The 25,979-nt window shown below is 33.1% G+C and overlaps 1 protein-coding gene across 1 annotated transcript in view; it reads right to left on the minus strand.

The window, feature by feature from the left end:
- The window catches only part of me31B (ATP-dependent RNA helicase me31b), a gene marked incomplete at its 5' end in the record, with an annotated part of 85,937 nt that extends 60,357 nt beyond the window's left edge, over positions 1-25,580 (minus strand). Inside the window, 1 exon segment of the mRNA XM_075295622.1 lies at positions 25,454-25,580. Within this exon segment, the coding sequence (XP_075151737.1) occupies positions 25,454-25,503 (50 nt within the window).
- Positions 25,581-25,979: the final 399 nt, after the last annotated feature.

The following is a 25,979-nucleotide window of genomic DNA, read 5'->3' on the forward strand; positions in this document are numbered from 1 at the left end:
TATATATATATCTATATATATATATCTATATATATATATATATATATATATCTATATATATATAATCTATATATATATATATATATATATATATATATATATATATATATATATATATATATATATATCTATATATATATATCTATATATATATATATATATATATATATATATCTATATATATATATCTATATATATATATATATATCTATATATATATATATATATATATATATATATATATATATATATATATCTATATATATATATATATATATATATATATATATATATATATATATATATATATATATATATATATATATATATATATATATATATATATATATATATATATATATATATATATATATATATATATCTATATATATATATATCTATATATATATATATATATATATATATATATATATATATATATGTATATACATATATATATATATATATATATATATATATATATATATATATAGATATATATATATATATATATATATATATATATATATATATATATATATATATATATATATATATATATATATATATATATATATATATATATATATATATATATATATATATATATATATATATATATATATATATATATATATATATATATATATATATATATATATATATATATATATATATATATATATTAAGAAATTTGAGAACAGTCAAGTCATCATATAATGCGGGTCCAGATGGCATTCTTTCATGTGTATTGAAAGAGTGTGCTGACCAACTTTCTTATCCCCTATCAATACTGTTTAATTTCTGGATATTTACCACGGATATGGAAAGAGTCTTTTATAATACCTTGTTTTAAATCAGGCAGTAGAAATGTAGCTTGTAATTACAGAGGTATTTCAAATCTTTGCGCTATTCCTAAACTTATGGAAAAAATATTGACTAAATCGATTTCTCACCAGGTATCGTCTATACTCTGCACTTGTCAACACGGATTTAGGAAATCTCGATCTACGATTTCTAACATTTTAGAGTTTACATGTCTGGTAAATGACGCCTTCAGGGGTCGTAACCAGACCGATACAATATATACAGACTTCAATAAGGCATTCGACAAGGTCAATCATTCCCTTCTATTAACGAAACTTGATTCAAGCGGTTTTGGAAATCCATTATTAAAATGGTTAAAATCCTATTTAGTTGGTAGAACACAGAGAGTGATTTGTCTCTATGCGTGGCGCTATTTTCACAACAGAATTCGAAGCCTTTTCGCACTTTTACCTGTTGTTTTTAGAAAAGAACCTAAAAAGTACATTTTCCGGGCAAAATGCAAAAAAAGTGCGCATTTTTTACAAGAAAAGAAAACGCCATAAGTGTAAATTAATGCGATTTTCAAGAGGAACTCCCCTCAATACTAACTATTTTTTTGGATCTAACGTGCTAGAAGCTGTAGATTCCTATAAAGATTTAGGTATACTTATGGACTAACGTCTGAACTTTCGTAAGCATATTCTAATGGTAGTTAGTAAAGCTTACACTGCGCTTGGCTTCATGAAACGGTGGAGCAAAGAATTCAATGATCCCTTGGTCACGAAGAATTTATACACGTCATTAGTGAGACCAAACCTGGAATACGGTTCTGTGGTTTGGGACCCCTATTATGCAATTTTTAAGAATATGCTTGAATCTGTTCAGAAGCAATTCCTTTGATTTTGTCTTCGCGGACGTGGGTGGAACCACAGCTCACTTCCGTCATACGAACATAGACTAAATATTATAAAATTACCCTCATTGTCATGTAGGAGGACTATGTTCAATGTAACTTTTGTGATGAATATTATTCAGGGAAAAATTGTATAAATTTTGAACTTTTACGTATTTCATACTATGGAGCTAATTATGGTAATAAGTTGATAATTAATCAACTTTATGGTATTATAAACCTGTCTGAAAATCGAGATTCATTAAAAAGAAATATTATTTTACATTTAAATAGATAAGAAATAATGTATATATTAGTATAATGTTTATATTATATTATAATAAAAAAATCCACCTTTAGTAGTTTTCGAACCTAATGTGGTCTATTAGGTTTATTATAAAGTATATCACGAATCAAACTCCTTTAAACAACCCACTTTTATTTCTATTTTAAGCGTGAAATTAATTTCCGTGCAATCTTATTTAGATGACTTGTTAGATTTTTGTTTATTTCTGCAATATACGTTTCTATTCAAGTAGTGTTCACACCCAGAGAAGGAATATGATCACCTCAAACATGTTTCAAGAGCAAAATGTTATTTTTGGATGGTGACCATGTAACATGTTCGCAGCAACCATGTTATTTTCTCGGAAATGATGTATCTGTTTTCAGAAAGCATGTTATGTTTGCCGAGAAAACAACATTTTTGCGATAAACATGTTACATGGTCACCATCCAAAAATAATATTTTGCTCTTGAAACATGTTTGAGGTGATCATATTCCTTCTCTGGATGCATATTACAGCATTACTCGCCATGTTTTGATCCATTGTAATCGGCTAGAGAAGTCAATATTTTCGAGATTTGCAATCTTTGGAATATCTACGAATAAGTGATTACATATTAGGTGATTATATGCTTTAAAAGCACTACTTATTTCATGGCCGAAGGTATGCCACGGGAGAAGTACTTTCCTCCTAGGACATGCGTGTGTAAATGTAATCCGGAACGATTTCAATTAATAAGTGGTTATTAATTTTTAAATAGGCTTACCTACAAGCTTACCGGGTAATGAGAGTTTTTGCTGGGTAAAACATGAGAAAAAATTATAAACAAATTAAGCATAAAGATTTACTGAATTCGTACTTCTCACAAAATAGTTCATTATTTCTTTAAATTTGTAAATTTTACTACAAATGCGTTCATCATGAACTTCGTATGTCACTAAAGACAATCTTGCGATTTTGAACTCCAATTTATTCCTTAAAACTACAAAATTTTCTTTAACAAGTGAAAAAATATTTATGTCTAATAAATTTTCTTGAATTTGTCGAAAAATATTTACTTATTTTTGTGATATCGGCGTGATGCCAGCGTTTTGTAATACTATTCAGTATTTTTTTTAAAAAATATTCAAAATTATCATTGTTTTTGATCTTAGCTTAAAACCATGCATTGAGTAAACTACAAGTGTAGCTTAACCAACAGAGGAAAAGTATACTTGTCACATTTATTTGGGCAAAGCCCTATAGACTGCAAGATGGTTGGATGTACAGCTGTTTCGGAATTACCACATTCCTCATCGGCATCCTCTACTTGCAGCAAAACTATCAACCAATTATCAGAATAAATTCGGGTAATTCACTCAACCCAAAGTGAACTACACTTGAACCTTCCGAAAAAGGTTTGATAGTTGGCTACTGCCTAAACAAATTTGCAAGCATATCTCTTTTCTTTTGCCAAACTCAAATCATCGATTTGAATGTAGTTGGCTACACCAGCTACACTTGTAGAGAATCCAACAATAACAAACAAAACGAATATTCAAAATTTTCTAAACTTAACCGAAAGTTTTCTTCCTGGGGGGTTCACTGTTTTTTTCAGTGTACATAGTTTATCGTTTTTATCTAAATATTGTATATTCTATATAAATTAATTATAAATCAGATACGATAACTAAAAGATTGTAGAAGATAATATTGTAGTGTGTGAATGTAGGCAAGCCTATTTAAAAATTAATAACCACTTATTAATTGACATCGCTCCGGATTACATTTACACACGTATGTCCTAGGAGGAAAATACTTCTCCCGTGGCATACCTTCGGTCATGAAATAAGTAGTACATTTAAAGCATATAATCACCTAATATGTAAAGATTGCAAATTTCGAAAATATTGACTTCTCTAGCCGATTGCAATGGATCAAAACATGGCGAGTAATGCTGTAATATGAACACTACTTGAATAGAAAAGTATATTGCAGAAATAAACAAAAATGTAACAAGTCATCTAAATAAAATTGCACGAAAATCAATTTCGCACTTAATGCTATGTTCCCACCGACTCTTTTTCGTCATTCGTTTTTCCAAAACATGTGGGAGATCGTTAACTCAAAAATTAAGCGAGAAAATTGCAAAACAAAAGACGACTTATTTGAAGCTGTGAAGCAATATCTCCGGAAATTATTAACAACTTAATATCTTCTATGCCTAAAAGATGTACGGGTGTCATCCAGAATAAGGGATACGCTACCAAATATTGATTTCGATAGTTATATTTTGTGCCTTATAATGGGGGTGCTTTAGTTTTGTCCACTTATATTTGCGAATAAAAATGTTCTTTGAGTTTTAACTTCTTTTATAAAATTTTGAATTCCTTAAATTTTGTGTTTTTTGTTATGTAGATATACATATAAATAAAAAATAAGTAAAAATTTTAATAACAGTGTTTTCTTAAAAAAATCATCATTGCAAAAAAATGTAGTGAGGGGGTGCTTAGGTTTTGGCCAATACTGTATATCTGCGTTTTAAATGAAATTTATTACCACTATAAATAAAACATATATTGAATTTGATGTCAAAAACCAATAATTCTCTTTTCATGTATCTCCGTTATACTTTAACTCCCGGCTAGACCAAGAGCACATGCGTGGATACCTGCAAACCCTCCTGACCCTGAATCTATTTTAAAGACTGAAACAATGCAATCCAGATCTTCCAACAGCTGATTGGAAGGTTGGCCGTTTGGATGAAGTGGATGGGCCAAGACGGCATGCAGTGTTTATATTGAACACTCAGTCTTTGCCACATCTAGCAAAGTCCCAGGGCCGTGTATGTTATGGCTTTCATTATATCCAACTGAAGGTGTATAAAAACGATCAGCTAAAGGATTCAGAAATGGACAAGCCTCTGTCTGAATCAGAAGTAAGCGGATCCTATTGCGAAGTCGAGGGGGATACCAAATTTGAAGACATGGATAGATACCGTATGCGTGAGGAGGCTTCTACTGCCTCAGAACTCACCAAAGTTGAACCTATGGTTATTGCGAGAGTCACCGATATCTCTGAAGAGGACATTCTTGATGACTCGATTGAAGCGGCTGATGTGACGGTTGTTGAAAATCTCGATGGTCATACGGATCCTCCAGATAAATCTTCATCATTGTAAGGCTGCATGTGCTGCCTTAAAAGTTCTCCTGATGAAAGGGGACATAGACATAGTTCTTATTCAAGAACCATATGTATATAGAAACAAAATATGTGAATTAAGTACTCCGGGGTTCAAACTATTGCAGTATACTGATGTAATTCGAGCCTGTATAATTGCTAAAAACGAGCTCAACTTGTTTCTGCTTCCTTCAATGTGCAATGCAGACACTGTCGTTGCCAATTTAGAAATAGCCAAATGCAAATATTGGGTATCTTCGGTCTATATGGGACATGACAGGGAGATGCCTCCATGTGCCGTTAAGACCTTAGTTGAGGAGTCACTGAAAACAAAGACGAAACTCATTATGGGATGCGATGCGAATGCGCATCATAGTATATGGGGAAGTAGTGATACTAATGCAAGGGGAGAGTCGCTAATAGAGTTTATTTTGCGTACTAATTTGGTAGTTTGCAACAAGGGAGATGCCCCAACCTTTGTCACTAAAAACAGGCAAGAGGTTTTGGACATCACCTTGGCCTCGCAAGAACTGAATGAAATGATATCTGAGTGGCATGTTTTAAGTGAACACAGCTTCTCAGATCATCGCTACATCAGTTTCAAATTTGATGTTCATACCACCAAGACCATATTTCCGCCAAATGTTAGGAAAGCTGACTGGAATAGGTATAGGGAATCGTTCAATATGATGATACCGGAAATACCAGATACAAATATGAGCACTGTGCAAGTTATCGAACACGCAGTGGAGAGGATTACTAAGGCCTTCAACATTTCACTGAAAGCTGCATGCCCTAAAGGGAAGCCAAGGGGGAAAAATCGACCACCATGGTGGTCTACGGAGTTAGTTAGTTAGGAGTTAACAAAGCAAAGTCCACCAGAGCTCCTGTGGATTGGGACGCTTACAAGAAGAATCTGAGAGGATACAAGCGAGAACTGAGAAAGGCTAAGACCTGATGGAATTACTCCGGCGGAGTTACAAGCGGTGGCTGACAGAATTATCCCCTGGTTGTCGGTGAAATATATAGGATGTATCAACTTAGCATACATTCCACGAAAGTGGAGGGAATCAAAAGTCGTTTTCATACCTAAAGAGGGAAAAGCCTCTCACTCGAATGCGAAGGATTTCCGACCAATCAGCTTATCATCATTCCTACTTAAGACTCTGGAGAGGATGATAGATATTTATCTTAGAACTAGCGTCGATTCAAGTTTGCTCTCGAAACGACAACATGCATACTCGAAGGGCAGGTCTACTGAGACCGCATTACATGAACTAGTCAGCTTTATTGAAAGCTCACTATCTGTCAAAGAATACACAATCGTGGCGTTTCTAGACATCGAAGGGGCGTTCAATAACGTCCATCCGAGCTCGATATTAAATGGACTGAGAACTCTGAACTTCTAAGGCAGAGACGCATTTCAGCCACACTAGGACAAGCAAACATACAAAGGTATGTGAACAGAGGCACTCCTCAAGGAGGAGTTCTATCACCTATTCTTTGGAATGTTGCTATAAACGACCTTCTGGTTTCCCTGGAAAAAGAAAGGATACAAGTGGTGGCATACGCAGATGATGTGGCGCTAGCAGTCAGGGGAAAATTCCCATCAACAGTTAGAGATATTATACAGAGAGCCCTCCGGATGACTGAGAAATGGGCGAAAGATAATGGTCTTGGGGTAAATCCTGCAAAGACAGAACTAGTCATGTACTGCAAAGATCGCAAAACTCCCACGGTTAGGCCCATTTCCTTAGGGGGTATTGAAATTCCCTTTAGGGAGTGTGCAAAATACCTTGGCGTTATTTTGGACAGGAAGCTGAACTTTAAGCTTAATATTGAAGAAAGGGCGAGGAAAGCAACGGTAGCTTTATACTCGTGCAAAAAGGCAATAGGGAAAAAGTGGGGACTAAAACCAAAAATTGTACATTGGCTATACACGGCAGTGGTTAGACCTATAATGCTATATGGTGTTGTAGTCTGGTGGCCGGCACTTCACCAGCCGACAAGTTTAGACAAAGTTCAGCGTATGGCGTGCTTGTGTATCTCAGGTGCATTCAGCAAGACAGGAACAAACTCCATTAATGTCATACTGCATATATTGCCTTTAGACATTTTGGCCAAACAGTCAGCTGCAACAACGGCTGTGCGGTTGCGCGAGCTATCGCTGTGGTCGGAAAAAAGTTACGGTCACAGTTCGGTCCTCAAAATAATGCCAGATGTGCCTAACGTAGTGGAATACACTTTGGCGAGTCCACTTTTCGACAAAAAGTTTGCGACTCTAATTCCCAACAGTGAGGCGTGGTGTACACGGACCCCGGGGAATAAAAGATATATAGATTTCTACACTGATGGCTCCAAATTGGATGGCCAAGTGGGTTTCGGAGCATTTTCTAAAGATCTGGAACTTGGAATAGCGAAAAGATTACCTGAACACTGTAGTGTTTTTCAGGCTGAAATATTAGCAATAAGAGAAGTGGGGAATTGGCTGAGAAGTAATGCTCCAAGCAATATTGGCATTAATATATACTCAGACAGTCAACCTGCAATAAAATCCTTGGACTCTGTGTTCCTCAACTCGAAAACGGCCATCGACTGCCGCAAATCTCTCAATGAGATGGCTGAGCAGTACAATATTCACCTAATATGGGTGCCTGGCCATAGGAACATACCGGGGAACTGCGAAGCAGATGAGCTAGCAAGGCTAGGAACTACCTTACATATTCCAGGGGAACTGTTGGTGTGCCTCTGGCTACCTGCAAGCTCTTACTGCGTGAGAAGGCTGTCATGATGGCAAATGTTCGATGGGAGAATTGTAAGGGTTGTAACGACACCAAGCAAATATGGCCCCATTTAAACTTAAACCGCACACTAGATATGCTAGTGTTCTCGAGACTCCAGATGTCACTCCTGATATCTGCTATAACGGGTCGCTGCCTGATAGGCGATTTTGCAAAAACTATTGGTGCGAAGTATAATGACTATTGTATGAGCTGCCATGATGCGGAGGAAAAGGAATCAATAAAACACCTCTTGTGTGAGTGTCCTGCATTTTGTGTAAGGAGTAAGCAAATTTTAGGGGCATAAAGCTTCAGATTACTGGCGGACCTGGAAAACGTTGACTTAAGCAGTCTGCTAATGTTTTTGGAACAATCTGGTTGGTTCAACAGAAGAAAATAATCGAGAAGGTTCAACGGTTAAAACTAGAAGTGCCCATATGTAATAGGTACTTTTAGTTAATGTGGTATATCACAATGGACTGAATAGTCTAAGTGAGCCTGAATCTTAATCGGGCTGCCACTTTAACCTAACCTAACTCCCAGTTAACAGAAAGTAAAGTCGAAATATCTTCTCTCCGGTTAACTCTAACTGAAACATTTTTAGCAGTTAAGTTCCTAACTGGCAGATGGAATATATAGACAAGATGACAAACATGTCCATAGTACGGTTTAAAAGTTCGTTAGCTAACGTAGCACTAACGGAGCTTCCTGAAAATGGGGGTTAATTGGATAAGTTATAAATTATGACATGACAAAAATAGCCCCCCTACACACAAAATTTTTTTTCTGATTCAATCACGAAATTAATTGATCCAATTAATTTTTTAATTGAAATGATACTATTGATTTTTGTGATTGATTTTTGTTTCAAGTAAAAAAAATGTTGAATCAATTAAACTTTTAATTGAATATTTTTTAAAAGTCAATTAAAATTTTAATTGGATAAATATTTTCGTGAAATTTTTTCTGTGTAGCTAAAAATTAATGAACTGAAGTTATAGGTTCAATTAATGCTTTATTTTATAAAAAAAGTATAAAAAATCAGACTTCAACATAACTAGACAATTAATTTATAATAAAGTAACTAAAAGTAGTTCCACACTTTTTTCCAGCGAAAATATGCGAGTTACTATAAAGGCATAACTTCAAAAGCACTTCCAGAAATGTCGTCACGAAGAAGTTCATTATTTTAACTACACATGAATTTTTAAACTTCAATTTTTATAACTCGTTTTTTTATATTTTTATGGGTATTTTTTATTTCAAATCCACACAAAAAATTATCACCAAAATTTTTTCAATTAAACACTTAATTGAATTTGGAAACGGATTCAATTTGTTAATTGATTCAATTAATTATTCCATCAAATCCGAATAAAAACCAATTAAAAATTATTCGATTCAATCAATTTGTTAATCAATTCGGAAATAATTTTCAATTACAAACGTGAATGAAAATTTTTCTGTTTCCAATTACACATGTGATTGATCCAATCACCTTTGTGATTGAAATTGAATAATTTTGAGCAATGGAAAGAGCGAAAAGAGATCAAGAGAATGGGTATTTATTCAACAATGTGTGATGGAGAGATCAGCCTGTGGAAGTAATTCGTAACGAACGGTTGGGTTTTTGTTTTTCGCGTAAATTGAAAAACATGATTGGCGACATTCTGTCTGCTGCATTCAAAATGTGTGCATAAATATTTTGAAAGCAAAAACAAATCATAGCAAAGGGTTGAAATAATAAAGTGTGCCACAACAAATGGTAAAGGTTTAAAAAAATATATGACAGAACGCATTTGAAATTACCTGTGTTTGTGTTTTGTGGTATTGTAAAAATGGAAAACAATCTACGTTAGTTGAAGGTAAGAAATTGTGAAATGTGAATACCGTTTTCCACACTGAAAAAACAGTGGACCCATCATAAAGAAAAAATTTGGTTAGTTTTAGAAAATTCTGAATATTTTTTGAAAATTTTAACTGAACAGTATTACAAATGCTGATACCACTCCGATATCACAAAAATAAGTACATAGTTTTTGACAAATTCAAGAAAATTGATTAGACATAATTAATTTTTTTCACTTCTTAAAGAAAATTTTGTAGTTTGAAGGATAAAATTAGTGTTCAAAATTGCAAGGATGTCTTTAGTCCCACACGAAGTTCATGATGGGCGCATTATTGGTAAAATTTACAAATTTTAAGAAATTCTGAACTATTTTGTGGGATACACGAATTTAGTTAATCTTTACGCTCCCTTTGTGTATAATTTTTTCCCCTGCTTTAGTTAATTTAACTAAAGTAAGCAAAAATTATTAAAGTCATGGAAACTTTCTTAGAACGTAATAATTTCGTGAACTAAAAAAGAATTAAATCAGCTTTAGTGAAAAATAGGGTTCACTTTTTTTGAGTGCAATGAAGCCTGTTTACATTAAACGGACTAAAATAATATATTTTTTATTCATTTCATTTAGTGATCAATTTTATTTCGTGAAATTGACCAATCAATCCCATCAACTCCATCATTTTATCAAATATATAAGAATATGTTTGCAATCAAAAGGTGGGTACCGTATTGATCTTTTAAAATTATAAATTTTGTTCACTCTTAGTTTTCTTAAAACCAAGAGCGGTATGGGTTTGTTGGAAGATTCACCTTGAAGTTGCGAAGTAGCGTTGGTATTAAATTGCATTTTTGCTTTACTTACCTTTTTCAGTTTGAACCCAGTAGAGAACAGTATATCTGATATATAAACTAATGAATTATGTAATGGTAAAAAAGTTCTTTCTTTTGGATTTCAAAATATGAAAAATATCCGAAAATAATAAAAATATGTATTTTCCATTTATATTTTTTCTATTTCCAGAATTTGCGAAGTCTCATCAATAGAATACCAAATATTACCTATTATTGCCATTATTTTTGTCTATGATTAAAATTTTAATAGACAATTTTAATGTGTGGAAATTTTGGAACGGAATTAAATTACCGAGCTCCTTAATACATTTTTATGCTAAGGCTGACGACAGAGTGGGAGCGAAAAGCAAAGCGATGCTATAATAGTTCATGCTATAGCAATGCTATACTATGGCAGAGTGAGCGCGATATGGAGCGTGTTGTTTGTTTACATCAGTTTTTTCAGGTGTAATTTGGTGTTTATTTATGTAAAATGGATTCCGATGAAGAATTTTTCTTGTCGCGAAATACTTTCAACGCATTTTTTGCAAGAAAGAACAGTACTCATGAAATAAACAAGAGTAGAAAAAATAATCAGGAATTCCATAATTTGTACTACGAACTTAGAAACCACCCCGAGAATTCTTTCAATTACACCAGGATGTCAGTTAAGACATTTGACTAGATTTTGAAAAAAATAGAACATAAACTAGAGAAAAATTTCAAATTTTATAAAAACCCCAATACTCCCGAAAAACTAATAATAACATTGAGGTAAGATTAAATTTTATTAATATTTATTATTATATTTCTAAAAGACTACAACTGCAAAAGAAGATTATAAATCTGCAACCTGGAACTAAGAATTATTCTATGCAGGTAATGTTTAACAAAATTAACTTTTAATTGAACAAAATTAAATTCGAATTATTCTGTTTACTTTCAGAAAAACCAAGAAAAAAGTGCCTTCGGAACTAAAGGAAAAAATGTTCATCAATTTAGTTTAGCCAATTTATTTCCATTAAGTTAAATTTTTGTTTAAAATAATAAAATTTACTTGCTTCAGTAAAAAATCCTAAACTGAAAGCAGTTAGGAATAGTTCACTAACTAGAATAAGGCATGTAATTATACCCTTCACCACTACTGTGGTACAGGGTATAAGTTTGTGCATTTGTATGTAACGCCAAGAAGGAGTAATCATAGACCAACCTTTTAGTATACGGATCGGCTTAGAATTAAATTCTGAGTCGATTTAGCGATGTCCGTCTGTCTGTCTGTCTGTTGATGTATTTTTGTGTGCAAAGTACAGCTCGCAGTGTTAGTCCGATTGTCCTACAATTTGGTATAGGGTCCTGTTTCGGCTCAAAGACGATCCCTATTGATTTTGGAAAAAATCGGTTCAGATTTAGATATAGCTGCCATATATATTTTTCACCGATCTGGTCATAATTGGCGTGTATATCAACCGATCTTCCTCAAATTCCGTACATCCGAATAATTTATGAGTCTCGAAAAACTTATCAGCAAAATCGGTTCAGATTTAGATATAGCTCCCATATATAGCTTTCGCCCGATTTACACTCATTTGCCCACAGAGGCCAATTTTTTGCTCCGATTTAGTTGAAATTTTGCATAGGGAGTAGAATTAGCGTTGTAACTATGCGTGCCAAATTTGCTTGAAATCGGTTCAGATTTGGATATATCTCCCATATAAAGCTTTCGCCCGATTTACACTCATATGACCACAGAGGCCAATTTTTAACTCCGATTTAGTTGAAATTTTGCACAGGGAGTAGAATTAGCATTGTAGCAATGCGTGCCAAATTTGAAATCGGTTCAGATTTAGATATAGCTCCCATATATATGTTTTTCTGATTTCGACAAAAATGGTCAAAATACCAACATTTTCCTTGTAAAATCGCCACTGCTTAGTCAAAAAGTTGTAAAAATGACTCTAATTTTCCTAAACTTCTAATACATATATATCGAGCGATAAATCATAAACTTTTTCAAAGTTTCCTTAAAATTGCTTCAGATTTAAACATTGTGTTCCACCCTAGTGCATTAGCCGACTTAAATTTTGAGTCTATAGATTTTGTAGAAGTCTATCAAATTCTTCCAGATCGAGTGATATTTAAATGTATGTATTTGGGACAAACCTTTATATATAGCCCCCAACACATTTGACGGATGTGATATGGTATCGAAAATTTAGATCTACAAAGTGGTGCAGGGTATAATATAGTCGGCCCCGCCCGACTTTAGACTTTCCTTACTGGTTTTACTAATACTGTTTTCTTCGCTGGGTATAAGAATTTACTACTGAACAAGAAAATATTATTCACTGATAACAAAGCATTCGTAAAAATAAACAAAATATGAACTAAACCCAAGTTTCCTCAAATTTAGTAAAATTTCTTATAAAATGATAATTCTGACTTCCTTTATTATAGAAAGCTTAGCATACATACGAATAACACTTGGCATAGAAAAATATTTTAGTTCATTCGTACTAAGAAGTATTTAATCTTTTTAGAACTTAAGGAGACACACTTGTTAGAATATAGGAAATTTTCCTATATTTCTTTTATCTACCTGTAACCGATAACTGTCATCGATGTAATCGGTATGTTTGCGCGTGGGTTGTTTTTTACTTGTTGTGGGATACGGAGGAATTGTTAAAAAATAATATAATAAATAACAAATAAAATATATAAAATATTTGAAGAAATGTTGAAGAAAAAATTGCGTATATAAATAAATAAAATTGTATTTAAAAACGAAGGTAGGTTAGGTTAGGTTAGGTTATGTGGCAGCCCGATGTATCAGGCTCACTTAGACTATTCAGTCCATTGTGATACCACATTGGTGAACTTCTCTCTTATCACTGAGTGCTGCCCGATTCCATGTTAAGCTCAATGACAAGGGACCTCCTTTTTATAGCCGAGTCCGAACGGCGTTCCACATTGCAGTGAAACCACTTAGAGAAGCTTTGAAACCCTCAGAAATGTAACCAGCATTACTGAGGTGGGATAATCCACCGCTGAAAAACTTTTTGGTGTTCGGTCGAAGCAGGAATCGAACCCACGACCTTGTGTATGCAAGGCGGGCATGCTAACCATTGCACCACGGTGGTTCCCAATAAAGGTAAGCAATTTTAAGTTTGAAGTAAAAAGGTTTACCACAAATATGTAAGATTTGTCACAATGAATTAAAAAGGTTCAATAAAAACATTCCATATATGAATTCAATTCAGTTAAATTTTTTCATTCTGTAGTATAGTTGTACATAAATATAGGATAATATTAACTAATATATGGAATGCATTCTACCTAGTTTGTTTTTTTCACCCTATAGTTGTTATTGATATAATTGTTTGTGTAAGATATGTTAGAACAAAACACACAAATGAGAAGAACCACATTTATTTGTCTATTGCATAATTCAAAAAATAAAAAAATATTGAATATGTTTTATAAGAAACACACATTTTCTTTTATTTCAAATAAAACTAAATACAGTGAGTGTTTTGCTCTCGCTGCGTACACACCTATTCTTGTGCTGAAAAAAAACACCTTTCTTCCGAAAACGAAAAAAAAAAACAAACCATAACAAAATAATTTCAAGAGACTCTCTCCATAAACAACAAAACGTATATCTGATTTCTAGTGAAAAGAAAATAAGTTTCCTTACCTACTCCCAAAATGGGAGGCATACTATTTGATAGGGGTAAAAATATTCTAAACCCGGGATCTTTGCAACCTGTCTTTCTCGTAATGAGCAGAGTTGGCATACATGCTGATAAAGGTTTCTCAAACGTCTCCCCCTTCTTAATCCAAAAATCAATTGATGCAGTCGGCGGCAAAATAGTGGAATGTAAAAAACTCAGAAGTGGACAACTCTTAATACAATGCAAAAACGGTAAACAAGCCAACAAAATCATTAAAATGTTGTCTATCTCTCCTGATATATTTGTTAACGTTGAGGAACACAAATCGCTATATTTTTCGAAGGGTAATTTTATACAAATGAGCTTCGCGGACTGGAGGACACTGAATTAAAAAATGAGATGTTAGAGCTAAATAAAAATATTGTCGAAATAAAACGATTAAAAAAACGAGACCCAGAAACTAAAAAGCTCTCAAATGTAGACTCTGGCTTATACATCGCAACTTTCAATGTTGGAGAACTTCCAGACCACGTTGTTGTTGGTTATTTCCACACACGTCTAAGACCATATATTCCCAACCCATTACGTTGTTTCAACTGTTTTAAGTTTGGTCATATTTCAGAAAGGTGCCCCTCTCCACATAAAGTGTGCCCACATTGCGGTAAAAATGATCACACAAAAGTTGATGAAGAAGGCAATCGAGAAAAATGCAATAACCAGCCAATGTGTGCAAATTGTCAGAGTGATCACAACAGTTTTTCAAAGGAATGCACAGCATATAAAAAAGAATATACAATTCAAACCATACGAATAACACAAAAGAAAAGTATGTATGAAGCACGAAGAGAATATTATAAACAAAACCCCCTACCATCATCATATGCTAATGCCACCTCACTAGCACAAGCTACACCCACTGCAATAACTTCATCCGAGAGAAAAGTATGCAACTGCTCTTGCAAATGTCAGCAAAGTGGTAAAGACGCAAAACTCACCACGGCAGAGAAAACCTCTCCTGTCAAAACATTGAAAGAAGCTCTCAATTCAGTCTCTTCTATACATCAAGTACAACGAGCAGATGGAACAACAATAAGCATCTTACCGAAAGGTTTATCCAAACGCAAGAGGAGAGAAATAACCCATGCAGAAAAAAAGAAAAAACACAATGTCAACAAAGATGTTGAATACATATCAGACGAAATAATAGAAGACGGAATGTCAACTGGATCTAGTACTTATGAATAACGAATATCAAATAATCCAATGGAATTGTAATGGCCTTTTAAAACATATAGATGAGATGAAACTGTTATCTAAAATTAATTGTCTAGCGATTTGTATTCAAGAAACTAAATTTAAATCGAATTATAACACATTATTAAAAAATTTCAAGTGTTTCTATAAAAATGCCAACTCGTCAACAACAGCTCACTGTGGGGTATATGTATATATCAATGATTCCGTTGAAGCAGAAGAGATCGAATTAAACTCAGAATTACATGTAGTTGCCATTAGAATTAAGTTTCCAATAAAATGTATTATCTGTTCTATTTATCTGCCGGGTTCTGATACTTTGTCAGTGAATGATCTTAACAATATAGTTGATCAATTTGATTTGCCATATATTTTACTGGGAGATTTCAATTCCCACAACACTTTATGGGGCTCGAACAAGACTGACAAGAGAGGTGAATTAGTACACAGTTTTATTGAAAATAATGATCTTACTATATTAAATAATATCGAACTCCCCACACATTTTAGCATAGCATATAGAACATTCAGCCATATTGATTTAAGTCTCATTTCGCCCCAAATTGCACAATATTTTGAATGGAGTATATCTGAAGATCTTTTTGGTAGCGATCACTTTCCAATATATATAAGATACAATGGTTTCACTCCAACCTTCCAACGCAGACCATCTTGGAATATCCGAAAGGCAAATTGGACGATATATGAATGTGAACTTAATGAACCTTTAGAAAACTTTCACAATATAGACGAGATGGAATCATACATATCGAATACGATTATAAACGCCGCTAAAGTCGCTATACCATCTCGGAAGACGGATATAAACAGAAAAGAAGTCCCTTGGTGGAATGATAAGATACATTCTTTAATAAAGGAAAGAAGAAAACTGTTAAAAAAATTCAAGAATAACATGAATGAAGAAAATTTATCTAATTTTCTTCAGTGTAGGGCAAAAGTACGCAAGGCTATTAGGGAAAGTCGTAGGAAAACATGGAATGAATTTTGTGAAAGTATTAACCTTAGAACACCCTCATCGACAGTATACAGGAAAATTAAGTCCTTAAATGGAATATCAAACTATCAAAGAATCACAACATTAGAAGAAGGCAGCGAGATAGTTTCCGACAGAAAAGAAATAGCAAATATTCTTGCACAATCTTTCTCCGATAATTCTTCGTCTGAAAACTACACTCAGAAATTTCGGCACTACATGACTAAAAACAACTTTGTACTTAATCCGTCTAACAACGATGAAATTTACAATGTTGAGTTTTCTTTAACAGAACTTGAATCAGCTCTCAAATGTTGTCGAGGATCATCCCCTGGTCCAGATAACATAAGATATGAGATGCTAAGAAATTTGTCTAAAAACTCTAAATATTATTTATTAAAATTTTATAATTATATATGGACAAATAAATGTTTTCCTAATAGCTGGAGAAACGCACTAGTGATACCAGTTTTGAAACCGGGGAAATGCGGTACTAATAAGAATAATTATCGTCCAATATCCCTTACGAACTGCATGTGCAAACTTTTTGAGAGAATGGTTAATAGAAGGCTTACATGGTATTTGGAAACGAACAAGTTTTTGAGCGAGAACCAATCGGGGTTTGGACAAGACAGAGGAACTATAGACAACTTAGCAATATTACATTCCGATATTATGGAAAGCTTTTCTACACGAAAAGATCTAATAGCAATATTTTTCGACCTGCGTAAGGCATATGATTGCGTTTGGAGGAAACTAATTTTGAAACAATTAACTCTGGCAGGCATTAAAGGAAACATGGCCGCATTTGTAGCTAATTTTTTAGAAGATAGGAAATTCAGATGTCTGAACGAAAATACCTATTCAGAATATCACGGCATAGAGAATGGAGTGCCCCAGGGTTCAGTTTTAAGTGTAACACTTTTTCTACTGGCAATAGATACGATATCCGCTCATGTACCGAACAATGTCAAGTATTTACTTTACGCTGATGATCTAGTTATATATTGTAATGGAAAAAAGACTTCAGCAATTCTCAAGAAATTGCAGAAGGCTATAAATAATCTTATGTCGTGGTGCGACACTAGTGGATTCCAATTTAATGATGAGAAGACTGTGGCTCTACAATTTTCTAGGCGAAGAAAAAGTAAATCTAGTATTTTGTCCTTGAAAATGTCTGATAGGGATATAATTTTCGTAGACAAATGCAAATTTTTAGGTGTCATTTTTGACAATGAACTCACATTTCAAAATCATATTCGTTCTATAAAGGCGAGGGCAAATACGAGGCTAAATATTATTAGGATGCTAAGTTATTCAAAGTTCGGATCGGACTCCCGAACACTTTTGAAAATACTAAATTCGTTTGTATTGCCCACAATAGACTATGTATCGATTATATATGCATCTGCAACAGAGACTCGATTGAGAGCACTAGATCCGATTTTAAATACCGGCATACGACTCTCCATTGGTGCTTTCGGAACCAGCCCAGCCGACTCAATGCAGGTCCTTACATCATTTCCGCCCTTGCGACTTCGTAGACTGAAACAATGTTTAAATTTTACTCTAAAGATTTTGTCACGTCATAACCACCCCCTCTATAGGAGAATGAATGACGAAACTAAACTCAATTACCTTAGATCCAAACCGATTCGAAACCATCCACTTTATCTCAGATATTACGATCAATTTTTAGAAATGACCAACAAATATTTCCTTGACATACACATGATTGATAAATCAGAGAGGTCTAAGTGGGCACCATGGACATTTCTGGACGTAAATATAGATGTTTCACTTTCTTATTGCAAAAAAATGGATATGTCACCCTTAGAAACCGAGAAACGCTACCTGGAGGCCATAAACACAAAATTCAAGGACTACATTAGATATTACACTGATGGCTCTGTAATTAATCAAAAGGCAGGCTTCGCTATTATCAGCGACGACATACATATTACAAGGCGAATACCAGACTTTTCTTCAATATACACATGCGAATTATCAGCAATAAGGGACTGTTTGAGGGCAATTCAACATGAGGATGTTATACGACCGGTGCTTATTTTAACCGATAGTAAGAGTTCACTGGAAGGCATGAGTGATCCTTTCAGTAAAAATACTATTATACAAGATATAAGAACGATCATATCAAAGACACCTAAAAGGAAAATCGTGTTGATGTGGGTACCGAGCCATCTCAATATAAAGGGAAACGAAGTGGTAGACCGACTTGCTAAAAATTCACTATTAGGTGAAATCGATAATGGATACAAATTTCAACACAATGATTATAAGAGACAAATCAAAGCATACATATATGATACAAGGAATGAATTATGGCAAAGGAACAGTGAGTCGAAGTTATACTCTATTTTAAGAAGCGTACCCCATGAATTCTCTCCACCGATACTTCCAAGGGCAGACTTAGTGAAGTTAAACAGACTTAAAATCGGCCATTGCCTCTTCACCCATAAATACCTTATAGAAAGGGATAGTCCCCCACGATGTGAGTGCGGTGAATCCCTTTCCATCACCCATATTTTTAACGATTGCACCCGAATAAGTCATATAAGAAGCAAATACGGAATCAATGATATTACCATATTATCGAGACATACTTATTTTAAAAATATTAAACGATTTCTGATGGAAATCAACTTATATAATTCGATTTAAATTCAGGACATATTAAAATTATTTGAAACTATTATGAATCTTTGAAATTATATTGACATGTGTATATAAAATATGTATATTGCTAATAGTGAATAAGGTTTTAGGGTCTATATAACCAGACTGTGTTGAGACCCATACAAAACCTTAAATAAATAAATAAAACTAAATACGATTTTGGGGCGCAATATATACATTTTTTGAATGAAATTTATAGCCAATTTCAATTAATTATTTAATTGAATGAATGAAATAGTTGATTGATTTTTGTAGCGAAATTAATTAAAATTTTAATTGATTCAATTAAAACTGTGATTGAATTTTATGTTAAAAATCAATCGCGTTTTCATTTGATTCAATAACACAATTAATTGATTCCGGGACAAAAGTCAATAATATTTATAGCTTTCACCACTACTGTGGCACAGGGTATAATAAGTTTGTGCATTTGTATGTAACGCCAAGAAATAGTGATCATAGACCCATCTTTTAGTATACCGATCGGCTTAGAATTAAATTCTGAGTCAATTTAGCGATGTCCGCCTGTCTGTCTGTCCGTCCGTCTGTCTGTATATGTAATTTTGTGCCCAAAGTACAGCTCGCAATTTAAGTCCGATCGTCCTCAAATTTGGCATAGGGCCGTTTCTTGGGACAGATACAATCGCTATTGGTTTTGGAAAAAATCGGTTCAGATTTAGATATAGCAGCCATATATATTTATCCCCGATTTGGTCATAGTTAGCGTGTTTATCAACCGATTTTCTTGAAATACCGTACATCCAAATATTTTATGAATCTCGAAAATCTTGCAAAATATCAGCCAAATCGGTTCAGATTTAGATATAGCTCCCATATATATCTTTCGTCCGATTTAGACTCATATGACAACAAAAGCCAGAGTTTTGCCGTGATTTGCTTCAAATTTTGCACAAGGGGTACGGTTAATAGTATCGTTAAGTGTGTCAAATTTTGTTAATATCGGTTCAGATTTAGATATAGCTCACATATATATCTTTCGCCCGATTTGGACTTATATGGTCTCAAAAGCCAGAGTTTTGCCCTGACTTACTTTAAATTTTGCACAAGCGGTACTTTTAACGATACTATTGTATGTGCCAAATATGATCAAAATCGATTCAGATTTAGATATAGCTCCCATATATATCTTTCGTCCGATTTGAACTTATATGGCCTCAAAATCCAGGGTTTTGCAGTGATTTGCTTCAAATTTCGCACAAGGAGTACGTTTAGTAGTATCGGTAATTGTGCCAAATTTGGTTGAAATCGGTTGAGATTTAGATATGGCTTCCATATATATATCTTCCGTCCGATTTGCACTCATATGACCAGGGGGCCAAAGTTATACTCCCATTTACGTGAAACTTCGCATAGATAGCAGAATTATTATTCTAACTATACATGTCAAATTTAGTCAAAATCGGTTCAGATTATATATAGCTCCCATATATACGTACACCAAGGAAATATAGTAGACTGTTACACATTTTAGACCCATTTTCAATGGAAGTTTCCTCCAATTAACTGGATAGCGTTAGCCGATTTAAATTTTAATTTAAGCGATTTTGTAGAAGTAAAAAAATTGTCTTCTTTATATAGCTTCCAGCAAATGTGAAGTAGTTGAGATGGTAACACAAATGTTGGCCTATATAGGGGTGAAGGGTATAATATAGTCGGGCCGCCCGACTTTAAACTTTACTTACTTGTTTTAATTGGAAATCGTGTTGGTTTTCAATCAAAATTGGTGATTGATACTATCATTTTCGTGATTGAAGACATTTCAATTAAAAAAATGATTGAATCCGATTTTCGTGATTGAAATCAAAAACAAATATGATACAAATTATTTAAATTATGTCGAAAAAATGCTAATTCCATTCTAGAAAAATTGCGAATATTTGAAAATATTTGAGGTCAAACATTCCCATTTCCCATTATTTATTTCGGAAAATATCACAACGTTTTTTAATTCACATTCAAAACATAGAATTCGGATCACACCTTAAGAAGTGAAGTATTTTTTTTTAATTAAATCGACTAAAACTCTGACTTAACAAAATAATAAAGTGCTTTAGTTAATAAACTAAACATAAATTTAGGAACTTAAATCATAAGTTCAACCATTTCATAAATATCAGAATTCAAACATTCACTTATATAAAAATAACACTATATATTACCATCGGCAACTGCTATCATGAAAGTCTTTAGCGGAACTTTGTGCGGTTGTATTTACTTGTTTAATATTACAGTAATCCCTCGATTTACGTCGTGATTGGTTCCGGAATTTGACGACGTTAATCGAAACGACGTAAAACGAATTAAAACTTGCTCATACTTACTCCTAACAACTTGAAGAATAAAAGTAATTCAGTCTTTTATCCATAAAAAATAAATAATTAAATATATATCCATAAAGCAAACATAAAAAACAATTCATTATTCCAAAATATCAGTTCATAAACAAATGAAAAACCGTTACGTTGTATACATATAAAAAAAAACATCGTCACTTCGACAATTGCGTATATATGCAATGTCAATCAGAGTTTGACGAATTTCGGTAAGAATTTCAGTAATAAATGTTGCAATGTCATCATCGTTGGTACTTATTTCACTAATGGAAGGAGTTTCGGATAAAGCTGGCAAAAAAATCGACGACGTAAATCGAATGGCAACGTAAATCGTAAGTTGGATGGAACAAAAAACTTGACGACGTATATCGAAACAACGTAAACCGAGACGACGTAAATCGAGGGATTGCTGCATATAAATATAAATGGAAAGTCAAAAATAAGTTTTCAAATTCTGAGGGGTTTAAGCCTCTCCGCTGAGTCCTTCCCACGCTTATGTATCCTAATCGTTGTAAGATAGCCCTGATATTGGCACAAATACGCATTACCTAGAATAAATACATAAGACTTTCGCATAAAACAGAGTTACGTATTGGGCCGTCATCAGGACTTCGTGTGTGTGTGTGACACGTTCTCTCTTAGAAGAACAAATTAACTAAAGTAAAGAACACAATCATTGGCGCCAATTCATAACCATTTTAACCATACTGTAGAGAAATTCACCAATGTGGTATCATATTGGACTGAATAGTCTAAGTAAGCCTGATACATCGGACTGCCCCTAACCTAACCATACTGTAGTTAATTATACCCTTCACCACTACTGTGGTACAGGGTATAATAAGTTTGTGCATTTGTATGTAACACCAAGAAGGAAAAGTCTGAGACCCATCGTTTAGTATACCGATCGTCTTAGAATTAAATTCTGAGTCGATTTAGCGATGTCCGTCTGTCTGACTGTCTGTCTGTCTGTCTGTCCGTCTGTCTGTCTGTTGATGTATTTTTGTGTGCAAAGTACAGCTCGCAGTTTTAGTCCGATTGTCCTAAAATTTGGTATAGGGTCCTGTTTCGGCTCAAAGACGATCCCTATTGATTTTGGAAAAAATCGATTCAGCTTTCGATATAGCTGCCATATATATTTTTCACCGATCTGGTCATAATTGGCGTGTATATCAACCGATCTTCCTCAAATTCCGTACATCGGAATATTTTATGAGCCTCGAAAAACTTGCAAAATATCAGCCAAATCGGTTCAGATTTAGATATAGCTCCAATATATAGCTTTCGCCCGATTTACACTCATTTGCCCACAGAGGCCAATTTTTTGCTCCGATGTAGTTGAAATTTTGAACAGGGAGTAGAATTAGCATTATAGCTATGCGTGTCAAATTTGGTTGAAATCGGTTCAGATTTAGATATAGCTCCCATATATAGCTTTCGCCCGATTTACACTCAAATGACCACAGAGGCCAATTTTTTGCTCCGATTTAGTTGAAATTTTGCACAGGGAGTAGAATTAGCATTGTAGCTATGCCTGCTAAATTTGGTTGAAATCGGTTCAGATTTAGATATAGCTCCCATATATAGCTTTCGCCCGATTTACACTCATATGACCGTAGAGGCCAATTTTTAACTCCGATTTAGTTGAAATTTTACACAGGGAGTAGAATTAGCTATGCGTGCCAAATTTGGTTGAAATCGGTTCAGATTTAGATATAGCTCCCATATATATGTTTTTCTGATTTCGACAAAAATGGTCAAAATACCAACATTTTCCTTGTAAAATCTGCTTAGTCGAAAAGTTGTAAAAATGACTCTAATTTTCCTAAACTCCTAATGCATATATATCGAGCGATAAATCATAAATAAACTTTTGCGAAGTTTTCTTAAAATTGCTCCAGATTTAAATGTTTCCCATATATTTTTTTTACTAACATTGTGTTCCACCCTAGTGCATTAGCCGACTTAAATTTTGAGTCTATAGATTTTGTAGAAGTCTATCAAATTCTGTCCAGATCGAGTGATACTTAAATGTATGTATTTGGGACAAACCTTTATATATAGCCCCAACACATTTGACGGATGTGATATGGTATCGAAAATTTAGATCTACAAAGTGGTGCAGGGTATAATATAGTCGGCCCCGCCCGACTTTAGACTTTCCTTACTTGTTTTTACTAATTTTGTGAATCGTACGAATACCCACGTTTAGTTCATAAAACGTTTGAGACATATTTAACAAAAGGAAAATTTCATTGGGCTGTGAATAATTTCGAAAAAAAACAGTAAAATTTAACTACAAACGAATAATTTTTTTGCAATAAAAATAAGTTAAATTTATAGTTAGTTTAACCACGATTTTTTTTGTAATACTAAATTATTAGAAACGGTTTGTTTTTCGTATTGATTCCGGGCCAGGGATGCTGCTTTTCCAAAATAAAATCATTTTTTCCAATCTATCTGCACTGAAAAAACATTTGTTTCTTTAAATTTAGTACACGAATCTTTGAGTCCGTTCGTTTATGCCGTATGTCTTTGAAGTGAGGCAAATATCTCTTAAAGTAAGGAAACCGGTTTCTGGTTTAATCTATGTATTAAAAACAAAAAACTTCCAAAATAAAAACATACATATTTTGAGATTTTGAATCTTTGGTTTACGGCCATTTTCATGTAGCTCAGTTAGGCTTTAACTCCCAGTTATCAGAAAGTAAATTGCAAATATCTTCCCTTCGGTTAACTTCAACTGAAAAATTGTCGGCAGTTAAGTTCCTGACATATGGAATATATACACAAGGTGACAGCTATGTCCACAATACGGTTTAAAAATTCGTTAGTTAACGGAACACTAACGGAGCTTCGTGAAAATGGGGGTTAATCTTTTTTCCTTTTTTGAAAACAAGAAAACAGCTTTGCTTTGAATTGTCTGATATAATTTGGTTTTTTAAACTGGTATTTATCGTAAAAAAGAACGAAAATCGATAAATAAAATATATCCTAATTATAAATTCGTGTTTTGTTTGTTATTGTGGGTTTGTACTTCAATCATATTTGTTGTTTTGATCTCAGCTTTAAAACCATTGTGTTGACTAAACTACAAGAGTAGCTTAACCAACAGAGGAAAAGAATGTTTGTCAAATTTATTTGGTCAAAGCCCTATAGACTGCAAGATGGTTGGATGGACGCACTTTATGGAATTACCACATTCCTCATCAGCATCCTCTACTTGCAGCAAAACTATCAACCAATTATCGGAATAAATTCAGGCAGTTCACTAAACCCATGGTGAACCACACTTGAACCTTCCGAAAAAAGGTTTATGATAGCCGGCTTATGCCGAAATTATAAATTTTAAGGGAAGGTCAACAACTTTGAATACAAGAATACATTTTTTGAGTGCTGTAGGTGGTTAGTTGGCAGCCCGATGTGTCAGGCTCACTTAGGCTATTCAGTCCATTGTGAAAGGGTATAAAATTGAAATCAGGATACAGATCTCGTTTATAAAAGTTTCATTCTCCTTTTGCGATATATTAGAAAGATTTTCATGAACAAATAAATACCTGTGTAAAAATTAAAATTATAACAACTACTTCAAAATATTTTTTGTTCTTAATTTCAAAAAAATAATATGGGGGATATATAAAAACCTGGACGACTCCAAATGACAGTGCATTTAAATTGAAGAATTACATCACACACGAGTTGTGGCATAGAATAGCTCAATTTTATATGTCATTTAATGTTACGTCCAAAGTACATGCAAGTTATAAGTAACACCAAAGATACTTTGCAAATGTACAAATTACATTTGCAAACACTTTACATTCAAATTAAATATATATATATTGTATATTGTTCTACAATAAAATAAATTATATACATACCTTTTATTTATTATATCGGCAAGTGGAGAATTAATTTTCTCTGTCATCATTTTTATGACCTTAATATATTATTGCGTACGTCAGCTTCTTAAAACAACTTCATCAACAAGATCAAGCAAAATATGTTCTGTAAATAATTATAAAATTAGCACATAGGTAAGTTTTGATAGATTGATATTAATAATAAATTGTCATTACAAAGGACGAAGTTTAGACTAAATTTTTCGTTATTTATTGTACGAAGGCCTGGTTCCCAATATCTATACTATATATATATATATATATATATATATATATATATATATATATATATATATATATATATATATATATATATATATATATATATATATATATATATATATATATATATATATATATATATATATATATATATATATATATATATATATATATATATATATATATATATATATATATATATATATATATATATATATATATATATATATATATATATATATATATATATATATATATATATATATATATATATATATATATA

This window comes from Haematobia irritans, chromosome 2 (assembly GCF_050003625.1).
Source record: "Haematobia irritans isolate KBUSLIRL chromosome 2, ASM5000362v1, whole genome shotgun sequence".
Lineage (NCBI taxonomy): Eukaryota > Metazoa > Arthropoda > Insecta > Diptera > Muscidae > Haematobia > Haematobia irritans.